This window comes from Pimephales promelas, chromosome 19 (assembly GCF_988280905.1).
Source record: "Pimephales promelas chromosome 19, fPimPro1.hap1.1, whole genome shotgun sequence".
Taxonomy (NCBI): Eukaryota; Metazoa; Chordata; class Actinopteri; order Cypriniformes; family Leuciscidae; genus Pimephales; species Pimephales promelas.
The window spans coordinates 15,903,049-15,921,489 of NC_142787.1; the positions used below are offsets into that span (position 1 = coordinate 15,903,049).

Here is an 18,441-nt window from a genome sequence, read left to right on the forward strand (position 1 = left end):
AATGAGAAACTAAGGAATTCATTAACTGTAGCCATGCACATTACTACATCTCATTCAAGCGATTAAAGCTCAGAAGGACTGAGTTGGATGCAGATTCACTAGGACGCAACCTTCTGATTGAAAAGTAGGCCTACCCAAAAAATAGGAATGCAGCCTAGAGAATATCCATAATGGACTGTGACGGTTGATCCGAATGAATTCCAGCATCTTGCCAGCTGAATCATGCATCAATCCATTTTCCAAACCACTTGTCCAATTATATGGATTACAATTACTTGTCCAATTACGTATATATAAACTCCTTTTTAATTTATAATTAAATTGATTAATTAAGGTTTAGCCTGTACACTAGTTTCAAGATACATTTTTTCTGGAGCTGCCAGTTTGCCAATTTTCAAATGATTATTAAACATCGAGCTCTACAAAGGCAACTGTCTGTTTGAATTCGCTCATTTTTCATTCACACCTTCAATGTTAACTCTTTATTAGTATTCTAAGGATTTTTCAACTTTTCTGTTCTTGTTATGTCTGCCGAATTACCATATGAAATCAACAAGACATATCTTCCACTTTAATCACCTTAACACACACCTTGTGATATCTACACGGAGTAAAGCTTGTGAAAAGTAGTGCAGTTATTTCAGCATGCATTTTGGAGTTGAAACAACATTTATACTAGTTCAGGTTGAAAATGGACAAAAGAGATGTATTAATACCATGTGTAAACAGCAGTGGCGGTTCTACTTTGAATTACACCCAGGGCGACCTTCGAGCCCCCCCCCCCCCCCCCCCCGCCCCCCCATGACATAATTAAAGTTGATTTTAGTTGATCATTATGAAAATTATTAGATAATATAGTGACCAAAATGATCACACATAATCTTGTTCGAAAAACCTAATACACAGTGAAATCAATTCACCAAGTTAATAACATTAAAGATTTGTTTTTAAGGAGTGTCTTTTATCTTACCTACTAAACTTAAAAAAAGGTTAACAAAAAGGTTTTATAAAAAGATAAACCTTATATTTCAGCATTTGAATCATCTCTGTAAAAAGAATGAGTCAATAAAGATACATTCCTGACATTTATAATGCACTGTATAGCTTTTCTTTTATTATTAATAGTACAATTCGTACCGATTTTCCCATGGCTGTCGTTGCAATAGAACCATGCACTCATTACACTGCGCTCTCCACAACGACAAAGATGTTTTAGTAGCTAACGTATTTCCACCACAGAAAAACGCTTGCTGTAGCTCTGCTGAAAGATTTATTTACGGAGAAGAGAAAAAACACCCAAGTGTTTGGGTGCACGTGCACTCCCATACTGAAAAGTTTATGAGCGCGCTTCCAGTGAGCGAATGAGCGCGCTTTCCGTGCGCCTATTTGAAACATAGAGGATTTGAAATAACAACCTCGAGCGCGCAAAAGACGCGATACGTGAACTATTCAGGAGATCCCCTTGACATCGCTTCTGCGCACGGCACCTTCTCAGCAAGCAGGACGCCATTGCCAATAACTGAATCGAAATGATAAAAAATAGAAAAACTTCGCGGCACAGAGAATTTTTTTATTTAACTGCTCGTGCCGCCTCCCATGTGACATGAAGAAATGCCGCCCCGGGCGACTGCCCGGTTCGCCCGTGCCTAGAACCGCTACTGGTAAACAGGAATGTGTCTCCCTCGTCTTGTGATCTGATCAACCAAAACACATTTTAACAGAGCCACAGTCCACATATCTGACTCTGTGAGTTATGGAAACCTTACATGAAAACCGTCAACACTCACAAAACATGCAGAGTGGCTCTTGTGAATTGTTACAGAATGCGGTTGTCACTTTTGTTAAAGTAACCATTAAGACAACCGTAATCGGAAAACTGTAATCATCTGCTTTGTAAACGTGCTGTTTTGGAGCTGTACATCAATACCACATGTCATTTAAACTCATCAATTCAATCTAATTGCCGCAATGGAATAACAACCAATCTGGAATTAAATACTCTCCATTATTCAGATTGAAATAAGCATACCTTTTTAATATCCAGAAATGAAGGTTAACAACAGTAAATAAGCAAATACATTAAATGCCAAATACAATCTCTTTTTGAAAAAGAGTTTTGTAAAACTGTGTTGCACGCGATTAACAGAGTTGGGAGAGTTTCCCAGAACGGTGCAGATACAGAATAGGCTGCACAAAACCACCCAGAATAAAAAAAGCAAAACTAATAGGCAAGACAATTAAAAAATCTTGTTGTATCAGAATACAGAGGATTGATGAGATGATGAAAGGGGCATATATGAATATCATTGTCACAGTAGTTATCAAAATAAGATAAAACGCTCTTCTCTTCATGTGGTTTTCCTCCTCTCCCTCTCTCCCTCTCTCTCCTGGTCCTGACTGCTTCAGAGCTCTGAGAACAGCCAAACAGCAGAACAACTGGATGGAGAGGAAGAGGAGGAACTGCAAAAGGACAAACCATGTAAATGCATACAACTTGTTTGAGAGAAAGATAAACATAGAGGACAAACAGGAGCCAACACCTAAAAGCCAGACAACAACAGAACAGACACATTTATATCTAAATAACTTGTACTTCAGAAAGGTTACAGGATGAACCACTGCCAGGTAACGCTCAACACAGATCAGACACTGAAACAGAGGGCGAACGGTGATGGCTAGTCCAAGTGAAAGTCTCTGTATTGTCACAAAAATTGGACTTTTTTCTGACAGCAGAAAGGCCATAGACGACAGAGAGAAAAGTATCTCGCAAACATTGAGATTGAAGTTGAAAAATTCTGATGCAACTCCATTTCTTCCCCTGATAATAAGCCACATAACATATGAGTATGTCGGAACACCAGAGAATAGATTAAAGCATAGCAAAATAATCCTCAGACCATCCATTGATGAGGATGTTTGCGTTGTGATGTTGCTGTACTGAACCTCAAGTGAGGTGGAGTTTCCATTGGAGTCATTCATCTGCTCTGAAATGATGAAAATAACAGCCAAATCACAGCCATCAACGAAATAAACAAGCGATACTGTGCATAAACTTATCTCACATAAAAAAAAAATATATATATAGGAAATACCATAAAGTATTTAAAATTCATTTGAAATATATTTCAAGTATAAGATTCACTGCTTCGTTTCATGAAAAAGCACAACATTTTTAGCTGAGTTCAAATGATTATAATTCTCAAAGAAATATAAAACTCACTCTCCAAATTACTAAAGTTTACAATATTCAAACAAAATAATATGTGTATAAAACAATGATAAATGTTCTGTAACAAATACATCTTTACAAAATAGCTAATCTTGCCTATAATTCTAATATTCACACTGAGAACAGAGACACTTATTCAAGTGGTGAACAAAGTAATACAAGTATAAATATATTTATTTTAAAAAGGTTCACCTGAAGAATGTATGTTGTCTTTCTGGATCACCATAAATCTCTAAACCGCCTTGGATATTTATACATGCTGTCACGGGGATATATGTGACATATTACATAAAAAAACAAATAGTTCAAATATTTGTATAGAATAGACAAACCAATACAGTTTACATACTGTAAATGTGGAACATTCACATTTGAAAGTTTCTGATATATATTTACATGAATGCAAATCAACCTTGTGGCATGATATGAAATCGGTCCAAGGTTGTTTTTGGACCAAAAAAAAAAAAAAAAAAAAAGTATGATCGGACAATGTAGAACAACAAGAAAAATGTAATTTACTTTTAACTAACGCTAGAGCAAGCACACTAAAATACTGCAAAGTTCAATTCACAGCAGCAGTTCCACAACACCAGTAAATTAACCTCACCATCCAACAAAAATTACCTTGAAAACATATTTTTTAAAATATAGAAATAAAAAAGAAGCAAAAACAAAGATGAATCCTTATTTTGTTTATGTTGTGCAGAAATGAATGTGGTAACTAAACTGCTTTTAGACAAAAAAAGAAAAAGTTTAATTAATATGAAGCATTGCAATATAGGCATGATAACATTGCTGTACATATTTGGTGTTTTATGTGAAATACAGCTTTAAAATCCATCTACAAAACACAGAAAACAAATGTATGTCTTCAGGTGACAAACTTTTTATTCAGTTGTTTTCTCCCTTAAAGGTTTAGTTCCCCCCAAAATGAAAATTCTGTCAGTAATTAGTCACCCTCACATTATTCCAACCCCGTAAGACTTTGCTTCATCTTTGGGACAAAAATTAAGTTATTTGTGGTTAAATCTGAGAGCTGGATCACTCCTCCATACTAGTCCATATGGCTGCTTGATGGATTGAGTCTTGCCGGCCTCGAAAAGTTATTAAAGACATCGTTACTACAGTACTACATTCCAAGTGACTACAGTGGCTATCAAGCAACGAGAATACTTTTTGTGCACGAACTATAAACAAATAATTAAATAACGAAGTTATTCAATTATTCATTTCCTTCTCTGTGGGCCTCGCAATTTCATGTCATGGAACCAGTGTTGTAGTACTCGAGACTCGGACTCGTCTCGGACTCGGTCTCGAGACCATATTTTAATGGTCTTGGTCTTGTCATGGACTCGTGTCCATTTGGACTCGGAATTGACTCGTACTCGAACATTTTTTTTTTAGGACTCGGAATTATTCCCGAGTCCACTCGAGTTCAATTAAAAATATTTTTCATGATTATTAATGTATGTTAATAAAATATTTCTTTAAATTGATTGACACGCCCAGTGATTGGTGATTTTCTAGTGCGCAACTGCGCATGACAAATTGTAATAAAATTACTTTTAACACCACCTACTATGTGGCCTTTTTACCCTAAACTGATCATATTCAGTAAAAAAAAAAGAAAAGGATTTCTCTAAGTAAATAAAAGTAAATTAGGTAATCAACCCTCACTGGTCTCGGTCTCGACTCGGACTCGACCGTCTCTGGTCTCGGACTCGACTCGGACTCGACTCTCTATGGACTCGGTCTCGACTCGGACTCGACTCTCTCTGGTCTCGGTGTCGACTCGGACTCGACTCTCTCTGGTCTCGGTGTCGACTCGGACTCGAGTGAGGTGGTCTCGACTACAACACTGCATGGAACTGCGCAATGCTGTTTGTGACACGAAGGCTTACTATTGGCCGACGCTATAGGACGCTGGTCATGATGAGTGTGATGCGTGTGACGTACAACCTATCATTGCGCAGTTACACTACGTGAAATCTCGAGTTTTCAAAAAGTATTCTCTTCGCTTGATAAACTTAAGATTGAGCCACTGCAGTCACTCGGATTATTTTAACACTGTCTTTCATAACTTTTGGGCTGGCTAGTTTCGATCCCTAAAGGAGTGATACAGCTCTCAGATTTAATCAAAAGTATCTTAATTTGTGCTCTGAAGATGAACGAAGGTCTTACAGGTTGGAACAACATGAGGGTGAATAAATACTGACAGAATTTTCATTGTGGGGTGAACTATCCCTTTAACATGCAACAGTGAGATCAGATATTGTTTAAAGGACAAGTTATGTATTTACAATTAAAGCCCTGTTTTTAGATCGTTTCTGATAAAATAGAATGGTTAAGATTGTTTTTTTAGACAGATGCTGCTGTCCCGAGAATTTTCGGTTTCTGTGGTAGCACCCCCACACCTCTACAATGGTAGCAGGTGCATCGGAACAATCCTTTATAAAACGCATACATTTTTAGTTTACAAAGACGTGAAACTCACCGAGTGGTCTGGGGTGTTCACTGATATGCTCACAAAAATCGCTGCAAATATGCTTTCCAACAGGTGTTTTACCATTCTTTGCAAAACTGTAGACCAATTTTTCCGAATGCCACACAACCGTACATTCTTCCGTTGAGAGCTTGAATAATAGACACTCCAGCCCAGTTGGTGGCGATAATGCACCTTTGTCGATTGGAAGTAAAGCACTTGAATAGTGTAGCCTACAATACCGTGACTGCGTAAGACTACAGAAAGAATACAAACAACCCCATTTCCGTTTCCCGCGGCGGAGTAATACCGTACATCACAGAACATACAATACAAGTCAATGGAGTACAAAAACTACAATAAAACCTGTTGGAAAGCATCTTTTGCAGCGATTTTTGTGTGAGCATATCAGTGAACACCCCAGACCACTCGGTGAGTTTCACGTCTTCTTAAATTAAAGTTTTATGCATTTTATAAAGGATTGTTCCTGTGCACCTATGCAACCATTGTAACCATTCTTTTACTATGCAACCTCCTTTCATTTTAGTATAATTTGCATAGAAAACAGAGTGTAAATTAAAGTTTATTCAAAGGATGGAAACATTCACTTGTTCAAGAACAGAGACAGAAAAGTTTCCCAGCCCTCTGCAGATAAAGAACAGGTTGCACAAAACCAGTCAGAATGAAACAACTGAGACTAGGAAACCAGATCATGAAACTTCTTGCTGTTTTTGCTGTTGCAGAACAGTGAGGAATCCAGTGATAGCGAAAGGTACAAACATGACAGCCATGGTAACAGTAGTTATTAGAATGAGATGAAACACTCTTCTCTTCATGTGGTTTTCCTCCTCTCTCCCTCTCCCTTTCTCTCCTGGTCCTGACTGCTTCAGAGCTCTGAGAACAGCCACAAGACAAAACAACTGGATGGAGAAGAAGAGGAGGAACTGCAGCGAGAAGAACCATGTATATGTCTTCATATTAGATACTATTTGTATGATCATAGCAGCCAAACAGGATCCAAGAGTGGTTATCCAGACCGCAGTGCAGCAGATCACTCTATACCTGAGAGGTTTGAACTTCAGAAAGGTTACAGGATGAACCACTGCCAGGTAACGCTCAACACAGATCAGACAATGAAACAGAGGACGACCAGTAATGCCTAGTCCTTGTAAAAACCGATGTAGTAACTCTATGCTTGGGAATATTTGTGAAAGAAAAAGAAAAAAACCTAGAGAGTAAATAATATCGCAAACTGTGAGATTGAGATTGAAGATTTCTGAAGGAATTCTTCCTCGTGCAATAAGCCACAAAATATAGGAGTGTGTAGGAAGTCCAAAAAGCAGATTACAGCATAGCAAACCAGTCTTGAGACCCTTCACTAATAAAGCTTCATTGTTTATCAAATAGGTGGAAGGATGAACCTCAGTTGAGTTGAAGTTCTCAGTGGAGACGTTCATACTCAGTGCCTCTTTAATCAATAAATAACTCTGCAATTGTAATCTACAAAAGAGACAGAGAGAAAACGTCAGACGTGACAATAAATGGTGAGACTGAATGAATCAAATCACAGTCTTTCTAAATTGTAAATATATGTGTAGATTTGAGAGTATATGTCAGCACATTTTATTCAAGAAAGAAGTCAAGATCCATGTTTATGCATAAGAGTTCATGGCTCAGATTCACGAAACCCTTGTCATTTTTTCTTTTACTATCTGTCCTTTGAATGCATTTTAATAACGTGTAAAATCGAAATGGTCAAAAAAATCCAATTAGAAACATTTTCTATGATAGTTAATCAATCAAAACTAACTGAGATTTAAAGAGTGTGTTACCTGCAGTGTGAAGTCACTCCAGAAAGCTCTGCACAGGGTTCTGTATGATTAAATATATAAAACTACGGCTATATAAACACTTCACATGTAACATGCAAATCAGGGTTATAGTCTACACGTTAGGTGCAAAAAGAAAAATTTATATGAATCCCTGAAAATTTTGTAATTATCCATAAATAAAAATGTTCAGTGGTTTGGTGTAGAGAAAATTACCAAAAGATAATGAAAATTTGAGACAGTTTTAGCCTAATAAAATACCAAACTGACGTGTAATGTTAAAATGCAATACATAGAAAGTTTTGGTTTATTGTGCGTAGAAAACAAGTTTTTTTTTTTTGTTTTGTATATGAAATTTCTTATTTGAACATTCATACATAAAAAAAACCCCATTAAAACAGAAAAGCTTTACACAAACCTTCATTTTAAAATGTACAAACCAATGGGTGACTTCACTTATTCTGCAGTAACAGATTAAATTGTCACAATTTTATTTTCACAAAGATAGAGTAAATCAAGCTTGAACACCCTCAGGGGTTATACATATACTTAATAGTCCAAATTCTACAATAACATGAACATTCAAAAGCTAAACTCTGACCATTTTGTTTTGGGTTCATTTAGCTAAAATTACCAACTCACTATAATTAATAATGGGTTCAGTTACAGAATGTACTGTATAAAACATTTGCTTTTTCATTTTATGATGAACAGAGACAGAAGAGTTTCCCAGCCCTGTGCAGATGAAGAACAGGTTGCACAAAACCAGCCAGAATGAAACAACTAATACTAAGAAACCAGATCGGTAAAATTCCTTGCTGTTCTTGCTGTTGCAGAACAGTGAGGAATCCAGTGATAGCGAAAGGTACAAACATGACGGCCATGGTAACAGTAGTTATTAGAATGAGATGAAACGCTCTTCTCTTCATGTGGTTTTCCTCCTCTCTCTCTCTCCCTCTCTCTCCTGGTCCTGACTGTTTCAGAGCTCTGAGAACAGCCACAAGACAAAACAACTGGATGGAGAAGAAGATGAGGAACTGAATCGAGAAGAACCATGAATATGTCTTCAGATTAGATAATATTTGTATGATCATAGCAGCCAAACAGGATCCAAGAGTGGTTATCCAGACCGCAGTGCAGCAGATCACTCTATATCTGAGAGGTTTGAACTTCAGAAAGGTTACAGGATGAACCACTGCCAGGTAACGCTCAACACACATCAGACACTGAAACAGAGGACGGCCAGTGATGCCTAGTCCTTGTAAAAACTGATATAATAACTCTAGACTTGGTAATATTTGTGTAAGAAAAATAAAAGAGTAAATTATTTCGCAAACTGTGAGATTGAGATTGAAGATTTCTAAAGGAATTCTTCCTTCTCGTGCAATAAGCCACAAAACATAGGAGTGTGTAGGAAGTCCAAACAGTATATTAAAGCCAAGCAAAGCAGTCCTGAAACCCATTAATATCAAAGTTTCTTGTATTATTATGGAAGGATGAACCTCAGTTGAGTTGAAGTACTCAGTGGAGACGTTCATACTCAGTGCCTCTCTAATCAATAAGTGATTGTGCAATTGTAATCTACAAAGGAGACAGAGAGAAAAATATAAGTGTCAGACGAGACGATAAAGGGTGAGATATAATGAATCAAATCACACTCATTCAGTCACACCCATCTTCATTGTGTAGATAATGTGTAAATGCGAGAGTATATGTCAGCACATTTTATTCAAGAAAGATGTCATGGTGATTATGCGTTAGAGGCTCAGGTTCATAAAAACCCTCATCATTTTTTCTTTTACTTCTTTGAATGCATTTCATTAATGTGTTAAATGTGAATGGTCAAACAAATCAGAATCAGACACATTTTCTATGATAGCTAATCAATCTAAACTAATCGAGATTTAAGGAGTGTGTTACCTGCAGTGTGAAGTCACTCCAGAAAGCTCTGCACAGGGTTCTGTATGATTAAATAAGACCACGGCTATATAAACACTTCACATGTGACATGCAAACTAGGGTTACACACAGAAGGTGCAAAAATAAATATATTAGAACTCCAGAAAAACCTTTCCAACATTTAAAGTGTTCTTTTTTCTGGTAATGTAGTTTTTAAAAAAGTTTATTTATTTATATAGCACAATAAAACAACTGTCGCTAAACATTGTGTTGTACAACAGTTGTAAAATACATTTACATACAGAGAAAAACAAGCTCAAAAGACTCAAATATTATAAGACTTCTCTAAAAGGTATGTTTTGAGTTCTGTCTTAAAAAGAGATTCTATAGCGAATACCCTTATAGTTAATGAATAATTATTCCACAATTTGGGGCTGACTATGGAAAAAGCCCGGTGTCCCTTTTTTTTAACCGTGATCTGGGAACCTTCAACAGATTCTGATTTGCTGACCTTGAAAATCTATTAGATATGTTAACAGTCACAAGTTCAGATAAATAAGAAGGCGCCAACCCATTGAAAACCTTAAAAACAAAGAGTAAATTCTTAAACTCTATTCTAAAACACACCGGCCACCAATGCAGAGAGAGCAAGACGGGGGTAATGTGCTTATTTTTACGTGTGCCAGTTAGTCTAAGAGAGCTGCATTTTGTACTGCAAACGGTTCATAGGATTAATATATATATATATATATATATATATATATATATGCATGTATTACTCTCTCAAACTCACTATGGGTTAAACTTTTTTTTTTAAACTTAGCCAGTAGTATTATCCATAAAAAGCACAAATTTTACTACTGCATTTACATGCTTATCAAATGACAGGACAGAGTTGAAGACAACACCCATGTTTTTAACAGGTGGCTTTTCATAAGCAGCTAAGCTGACCAACACTTGATTTAAGCTGTCAGAGACAACTAATGGTCCAAACACAATTGCCTCAGTCATACTCTCATTGAGATTAATAAAAAAAAAGACATCCATGCCACTGTCTGACAAACAGGCAGTTAAAGCACATTGACCAGGATTGTCATTAATGGGCACACATACAGTATTTGAGTGTCGTCTGCATAACAATGGAATAACACTCTGTGTTTTCTAAATATTGAGCCCAAAGGGAGCATATATAAAGAAAACAAAATGGGGCCAATAATAGATCCTTGGGGAACCCCACAAGACAATGTGATTTTGTGGATAAACATCCATTTGTATAGACTGAAAAAGTTATATTGTTCAAATAAGATTTGAACCAGTTCAGTGCATAACTTTAATACCCGCACAATGTTCAAGACAAGAAATAAGGATATCATGATCAGCCGTATCAAAGACTGCACTCAAAACCAATAGCAGAATCAGCAAAGTTGACAGCATCAACAGATAATAACATGTCATTTGATACTCTTAAAAGGGCCTAATACAAAGATTTCTTCTTATGTTAAAATTTGGTGTATAAATATATACATAAATATAAATTAAAGGGTCGTGAACTGGCTTTTATTTTTTTTTATATTGTTGTCTGAGGTCAATTTATGATGTTCGCTTGGTTTTTACATTAAAAAACATCAAAATGAATAAGTAATAGGCTATTTTCTACCCTAGTTTTAAGCCCAGCTCAAAAACGGTCAGTTTTTATGGCCGTCTTACACAGAAGACTTGGAAGTAATCGCCCATTGCCGTGAGTGGATAACAGTTTTGCATATTATAATGAGTTTCACTCTCGACACGGTTTGTCGTCACGAGGTAGACCTATGTTATTTAGCTATACGTGTAATGCGTGAATCGGTGGGCGGGGCTAAACCGGCCGTGTTGAAGTAGGTGTTGATCTTCTTCTGCGGGGGTGGTGTTTTATCCTCTTTGACGTCATAGTTCCCCACTTTGAAAAATGAGTCGTTTGCTGAGGCTGGTGTTAATAAAAGCTTTTATTGGACTAACAAGGACGTTTTCCGTTCTGAAACTTACAGGATATTCTTATAATATGATGACCTCTTAGATGTCAAAAGCTCAAAGAAAAATTTTGATTTCTCAGTTCATCACCCCTTTAACAATTCCAATGGTTTGGTGTAGAGAAAGTCACCAAAAGACAATGACAAATTGAGACTGGGTTTTTGAGTCTGAGTTTTAGCCTAATAAAATATCAAACTAAAGTATGATGAATGAATAAAATGCAAATACATTCATATACATTTTAGTAAGTTATACATTTAATTTAATGTGCATAGAAAACAACACAGTTTGCTTTTATATAAATTGAACATTTCTATTCATTTAAAAAAAAAAAAATAATCATTAAAGCAGAAAAGCTTTACACAAACCTTAATTTTAAACCAAAACATGCAAACTAAAATCTATAAAGCAGTTTATAAACCAATGGATGACTTCGCTTATTCTCGGTAACAGATAATATTGTTATTTTGTCAATTTTATTTTCACACATGCAGTGTAAATTCAAGCTCGAACAGCCTCTATTGATAAAAAATACATAATGCGTAACAGTCTAGATTCTAGAAATGACATAAAGAACATTCCAAAGCTGAACATTTATTCTGACCATTTTGTTTTGGGGTTATTTAGCTAAAATGACCAACTCACTTTAATATATAAATTAATAATAGGTTCAGTTACAGAATGTACAGTATAAAACATTTGCATTTTCATTTTATGATGAAGAGACAGAAGAGTTTCCCAGCCCTGTGCAGATGAAGAATAGGTTGCACAAAACCAGACAGAATGAAACAACAAGGACCAAGAAACCACATCAGTGAAAGTTTTTGCTGTTCTTGCTGTTGCAGAACAGTGAGGAATCCAGTGATAGCGAAAGGTACAAACATGACGGCCATAGTAACAGTAGTTATTAGAATGAGATGAAATGCTCTTCTCTTCATGTGGTTTTCCTCCTCTCTCTCTCTCCCTCTCTCTCCTGGTCCTGACTGTTTCAGAGCTCTGAGAACAGCCACAAGACAAAACAACTGGATGGAGAAGAAGAAGAGGAACTGAATCGAGAAGAACCATATATATGTTTTCAGATTAGATAATATTTGTATTACAGCCAAACAGGATCCAAGAGTGGTTACCCAGACCACAGTACAGCAGATCACTCTATATCTGAGAGGTTTGAACTTCAGAAAGGTTACAGGATGAACCACTGCCAGGTAACGCTCAACACACATCAGACACTGAAACAGAGGACGGCCAGTGATGCCTAGTCCTTGTAAAAACTGATATAATAACTCTAGACTTGGTAATATTTGTGGAAGAAAAATAAAAGAGTAAATTATTTCGCAAACTGTGAGATTGAGATTGAAGATTTCTGAAGGAATTCTTCCTTCTCGTGCAATAAGCCACAAAACATAGGAGTGTGTAGGAAGTCCGAACAGTATATTAAAGCCAAGCAAAGCAATCCTGAAACCCCTCAGTATCAACGTTTCTTGTAATATGATGGAAGGATGAACCTCAGTTGAGTTGAAGTTCTCAGTGGAGACGTTCATGCTCAGTGCCTCTCGAATCAATAAGTGATTGTGCAATTGTAATCTACAAAAGAGTCCGAGAGAAAAATATAAGTGTCAGACGAGACGATAATGGGTGAGATATAATGAAGCAAATCACAGTCATTCAGTCACACCCATCTTCATTGTGTAGATAATGTGTAAATTCGAGAGTATATGTCAGCACATTTTATTCAAGAAAGATGTTATGGTGATTATGCGTTAAGAGGCTCAGGTTCATAAAAACCCTCGTCATTTTTTTCTTTTACTTCTTTGAATGCATTTTACTAATGTGTTAAATGTGAATGGTCAAACAAATCAGACTCAGACACATTTTATACGACAGATAATCAGTCTAAATTAATCGAGATTTAAAGAGTGTGTTACCTGCAGTGTGAAGTCACTCCAGAAAGCTCTGCACAGGGTTCTGTATGATTAACGACTATATAAACACTTCACATGTGAAATGCAAATCAGGGTTACACACATAAGGCACAAAAATAAATACATAACTCCAGAAAAAGTCTTTCCAACATTTAAAGTGTTATTTTTTCTGCTAAAGTAGTTTTTAAAAAAGAGTTTATTTATATAGCACAATAAAACAACTGTCGCTAAACACTGTGTTGTACAACAGTTGTGAAAACAACACCAATCAAAACAATAAAATAAAATTCAAATACATTTAAATACAGAAAAAAACCAAGCTCAAAAGACTCAAATATTATAAGCCTTCTCTAAAAGGTATGTTTTGAGTTCTGTCTTAAAAAGAGATTCTATGGCGAATACCCTTATAGATAATGAATAATTATTCCACAATTTGGGGCTTTTTTTAACCGTGATCTGGGAACCTTCAACAGATTCTGATTTGCTGACCTTGAAAATCTATTAGATATGTTAACAGTCACAAGTTCAGATAAATAAGAAGGTGCCGACCCATTTAAAACCTTAAAAACAAAGAGTAAATTCTTAAACTCTATTCTAAAACACACCGGCCACCAATGCAGAGAGAGCAAGACGGGGGTAATGTGCTTATTTTTACTTGTGCCAGTTAGTCTAAGAGCTGCATTTTGAACTGCAAACGGTTCATAGGATTAATGTATATATATATATATATATATATATATATACATTAATCCTATGAACCGTTTGAACATTAATCCTATGAACCATATATATATATATAAATTAAATTGCAATAATCTAGACGAGAAGACATAAATGCATGTATTACTCTCTCAAACTCAGTGTGGTTTAAACATTTTTTTCTAAACTTAGCCAGTAGTCCTATCCATAAAAAGCATGATTTGACTACTGCATTTACCTGCTTATCAAATGACAGGACAGAGTTGAAGACAACACCCATGTTTTTAACAGGTGGCTTTTCATAAGCAGCTAAGCTGACCAACACTTGATTTAAGCTGCCAGAGACAATTAATGGTCCAAAGACATTGATACTCTTAAAAGAGCCTAATACGAAGATTTCTTCTTATATTAAAATTTGGTAAACAAATCTATACATACAAATTTAAATGAACAATTTCACTAGTTTGGTGTAGAGAAATTTACCAAAAGACCATTACAAATTAAGACTATAGGTTTTTGAGTCTGAGTTTTAGCCTAAAAAAATATCAAACTAAAGTATGATGAATAAATAAAATGCAAATACATTTATACAAAAAAGTTTTAGTTTAATGTGCATAGAAAACAACACGGTTTGTTTGTTTGTATATGAATTGCCTTGAATATTTCTAGAACATTTCTCTACATTTTAAAAATAATAATAAACACTAGCAGAAAAGCTTCACACAAACCTTAATTTTAAACCAAAACATGCAAACTAAAATCTATAAAGCAGTTTATAAACCAACAGATGATATTGATCATTTTACAATTTTATTTCCACACATGCAGTTTAAATTAAAGCTTGAATACCCTCTATTGTTAGTAACAGTCTGCATTCTAGAAATGACATAAAAAACAATCAAAACCTGAACATTTAATCTAGCCATTTTGTTTTGAGTTTATTTAGCTAAAATTACCAACTCACTAATATATAAATTAATAATAGGTCCAGGTACAGAATGCATAGTATAAAACATTCACTTTTTTATTTTATGAAGAACAGAGACAGAAGAGTTTCCCAGCCCTGTGCAGATGAAGAACAGGTTGCACAAAACCAGCCAGAATGAAACAACAAGGACCAAGAAACCACATCAGTGAAACTTTTTGCTGTTCTTGCTGTTGCAGAACAGTGAGGAATCCAGTGATAGCGAAAGGTACAAACATGACAACCAAAGTAACAGTAGTTATTAGAATGAGATGAAATGCTCTTCTCTTCATGTGGTTTTCCTCCTCTCTCCCTCTCCCTTTCTCTCCTGGTCCTGACTGTTTCAGAGCTCTGAGAACAGCCACAAGACAAAACAACTGGATGGAGAGGAAGAGGAAGAACTGTAGCGAGAAGAACCATATATATGTCTTCATATTAGATGATGTTTGTATAACAGCCAAACAGGATCCAAGAGTGGTTATCCAGACCGCAGTGCAGCAGATCACTCTATATCTGAGAGGTTTGAACTTCAGAAAGGTTACAGGATGAACCACTGCCAGGTAACGCTCAACACACATCAGACAATGAAACAGAGGACGACCAGTGATGCCTAGTCCTTGTAAAAAACAATGTAAATCTAGACTAATTCTAGGTAATATTTGTGTAAGAAAAATAAAAGAGTAAATTATCTCACAAACTGTGAGATTGAGATTGAAGATTTCTGAAGCAATTCTTCCTTCTCGTGCAATAAGCCACAAAACATAGGAGTGTATAGGAACGCCAAACAGTATATTAAAGCCAAGCAAAGCAATCCTGAAACCCCTCAGTATCAAAATTCCTTGTATTATGGTGAAAGGATGAACCTCAGTTGAGTTGAAGTTCTCAGTGGAGACGTTCATGCTCAGTGCCTCTCTAATCAATAAGTGATTGTGCAATTGTAATCTACAAAAGAGTCAGAGAGAAAAATATAAGTGTCAGACGAGACGATAAAGGGTGAGATTTAATGAAGCAAATCACAGTCATTCAGTCACACCCATCTTCATTGTGTAGATAATGTGTAAATTCGAGAGTATATGTCAGCACATTTTATTCAAGAAAGATTTTATGGTCTATGATTATGCGTTAGAGCCTCAGGTCAGTGTTGTAGTCGAGACCACCTCACTCGAGTCCGAGTCGACACCGAGACCAGAGAGAGTCGAGTCCGAGTCGAGACCGAGACCAGAGACAGTCGAGTCCGAGTCGAGACCGAGACCAGTGGGGGTTGATTACCTAATTTACTTTTATTTACTTAGAGAAATCCTTTTTTTTTTTTACTGAACTTACTTGGTGTTAAAAGTAATTTTATTACAATTTGTCATGCGCAGTTGCGCACTAGAAAATCACCAATCACTGGGCGTGTCAATCAATTTAAAGAAATATTTTATTAACATACATTAATAATCATGAAAAATATTTTCAATTGAACTCGAGTGGACTCGGGAATAATTCCGAGTCCTAAAAAAAAAAAAAATGTTGTACAAGTACAAGTACGAGTACAAGTCAATTCCGAGTCCAAATGGACACGAGTCCATGACAAGACCAACACCATTAAAATATGGTCTCGAGACCGAGTCCGAGACGAGTCCGAGTCTCGAGTACTACAACACTGCCTCAGGTTCATTAAAACTGTTTAATTTTTTTCTTTTCCTTCTTTGAATGCATTTCATTAATGTGTTAAATGTGAATGGTCAAACAAATCAGACTCAGACACATTTTATACGATAGCTAATTAGTCTAAACTAATCGAGATTTAAGGAGTGTGTTACCTGCAGTGTGAAGTCACTCCAGAAAGCTCTGCACAGGGTTCTGTATGATTAAATAAGACCACGGCTATATAAACACTTCACATGTGATATGCAAACTAGGGTTACACACAGAAGGCGCAAATATATATATATTAGAACTCCAGAAAAACCTTTCCAACATTTAAAGTGAAAATAGAAAATAGTCACGACAAGTCAAACCACGAACGTCGTGCTGAGTGAGCTGATCTCTATGAAGTTCAGCGAACTTCTGAACTGTATGAACGGCATTCGGGGATCGACTTATCAAGACTATTTTCTAAGATGGCTCCTGTCTGTATACACGAAGTGAACAGTTTTTATAAAGTATCTTCTTATTGAACTTGTGATCGATCTACCATTTAGCTACTGCTACAAACTGATAACGGCCAGATAAGTATGATTTAAACCATGCTAATGCAGTTCCACTAATGCCAACATAGTTTTATAGTCTATTTAAAATAATGTTGTGGTCAATTGTGTCAAATGCAGCACTAAGATCGAGAGACAACCAAGATCGAATGATAAGAGCAGATCATTTGTGACTCTAATGAGAGCTGTCTCGGTACTATGATGTGGTCCAAATCCTGATTGAAAATCCTTGCAGATATCATTTCTTTCAAGAAAGGAACACAGTTGTGAGGATACAGCTTTTTCCAGTATCTTTGACAGAAAAGGCAGATTCGAGATTGGCCTGTACCCAGATAGCAAACTGACATTGAATCAACGTGGAAACGACGTCTCTCATGACATTGAAACAACGTTGATTTGCTCATCGAATTAACGTTGAACCAACGTCAGACGCGGCATTCTTCAAAGCTAAATGAAATCGAAAATTGGTTTGCTTTCATAACGTTGAAACAACGCGTTGATTTCAAGTTGATTTTCCGTTAGTTTTGAAAGAATGACGCGTCTGACGTTGGTTCAACGTTAATTCGATGAGCAAAACAACGTCAGATCAACGTTGTTTCGATGTCATATTTCCACGTTGATTCAATGTCAGTTTGCTATCTGGGTAGTTAACTAATTCTGTAGGATCAAGTTGTGTTTTTTTTAACATAGCTAGCTTAAAGGTTTTTGGTACGTATCCTAGCAACAAAGACGAATTAATGATATTAAGAAGAGGATCTATGACCTCTGGAAGCATCTCTTTCAGTAGTTTAGTCGGTATAGGGTCTAGCATTCAAGTTGTTGATTTAGATGAATTAACAAGTTGGCAAAATTCTTCCTCTCGTATAGCAGCAAATGAACCAAATCTTTCCTCAGAAAGACAACAATGGACCTCCTGATGCGATACTGTAGTAGACAGTTGCATAGTTATAATTTTGTCCCTGATATTATCAATCTTACAAGTGAGGAAATTCATAAAGTCATTACTGCTATGTTGCTTAGACAATTCTGGGCTTGAAGCTTTCTTTTTTGTTAGTTTAGCCACTGTTTCAAATAGATACCTAGGATTATGTTTATTTTCTTGTAATAGGTTTGAAAAATAAGCAGACTTAGCGGTTTTAAGGCCTCTCTGTATGCAATCAAGCTCTCCTTCCATGAAATCTGGAATACCTCTAGTTTAGCCGTTGGACTATTTTCTTT

The 18,441-nt window shown here is 36.1% G+C and overlaps 4 protein-coding genes and 1 pseudogene across 4 annotated transcripts; all 5 read right to left on the bottom strand.

Annotated features, from left to right (window-relative positions):
* Positions 1 to 2,139: 2,139 nt before the first annotated feature.
* LOC148970778 (uncharacterized) lies at positions 2,140 to 2,979 on the bottom strand. The gene has a single exon (XM_089123580.1). It carries the CDS (start codon positions 2,977 to 2,979, stop codon positions 2,140 to 2,142), a length of 840 nt encoding a protein of 279 aa, XP_088979706.1.
* A 3,344-nt stretch (positions 2,980 to 6,323) lies between these two features.
* On the bottom strand, positions 6,324 to 7,408 carry LOC120491677 (C-C chemokine receptor type 8-like; annotated as a pseudogene).
* An 833-nt stretch (positions 7,409 to 8,241) lies between these two features.
* On the bottom strand, positions 8,242 to 10,450 carry LOC120491676 (C-C chemokine receptor type 8-like). The gene is made up of 2 exons (XM_089123581.1): positions 10,326 to 10,450; positions 8,242 to 9,121 (listed from the first exon to the last, which is right to left on the bottom strand). The coding sequence occupies exons 1-2, from the start codon at positions 10,448 to 10,450 to the stop codon at positions 8,242 to 8,244; spliced, it is 1,005 nt and encodes a 334-aa protein (XP_088979707.1).
* A 1,703-nt stretch (positions 10,451 to 12,153) lies between these two features.
* On the bottom strand, positions 12,154 to 13,017 carry LOC148970779 (C-C chemokine receptor type 8-like). The gene has a single exon (XM_089123582.1). The coding sequence runs from the start codon at positions 12,985 to 12,987 to the stop codon at positions 12,154 to 12,156; it is 834 nt and encodes a 277-aa protein (XP_088979708.1). The 5' UTR covers positions 12,988 to 13,017.
* A 2,079-nt stretch (positions 13,018 to 15,096) lies between these two features.
* On the bottom strand, positions 15,097 to 15,960 carry LOC120491675 (C-C chemokine receptor type 8-like). Its single transcript, XM_039689643.2, has one exon. It carries the CDS (start codon positions 15,928 to 15,930, stop codon positions 15,097 to 15,099), a length of 834 nt encoding a protein of 277 aa, XP_039545577.2. The 5' UTR covers positions 15,931 to 15,960.
* Between the last annotated feature and the right edge of the window lie 2,481 nt (positions 15,961 to 18,441).

What these genes read in the sequence shown, in the direction of transcription:
- LOC148970778 (XM_089123580.1), bottom strand. Translation starts at nt 2,979, where the DNA reads ATGAATGACTCCAATGGAAACTCCACCTCACTTGAGGTTCAGTACAGC.
- LOC148970779 (XM_089123582.1), bottom strand. Translation starts at nt 12,987, where the DNA reads ATGAACGTCTCCACTGAGAACTTCAACTCAACTGAGGTTCATCCTTCC.
- LOC120491676 (XM_089123581.1), bottom strand. Translation starts at nt 10,450, where the DNA reads ATGACTGAGGCAATTGTGTTTGGACCATTAGTTGTCTCTGACAGCTTA. An exon ending in GTTGTCTTCAACTCTGTCCT is followed by an intron (nt 9,122 to 10,325) that starts GTCATTTGATAA and finishes TCTCCTTTGTAG; the next exon opens with ATTACAATTGCACAATCACT.
- LOC120491675 (XM_039689643.2), bottom strand. Translation starts at nt 15,930, where the DNA reads ATGAACGTCTCCACTGAGAACTTCAACTCAACTGAGGTTCATCCTTTC.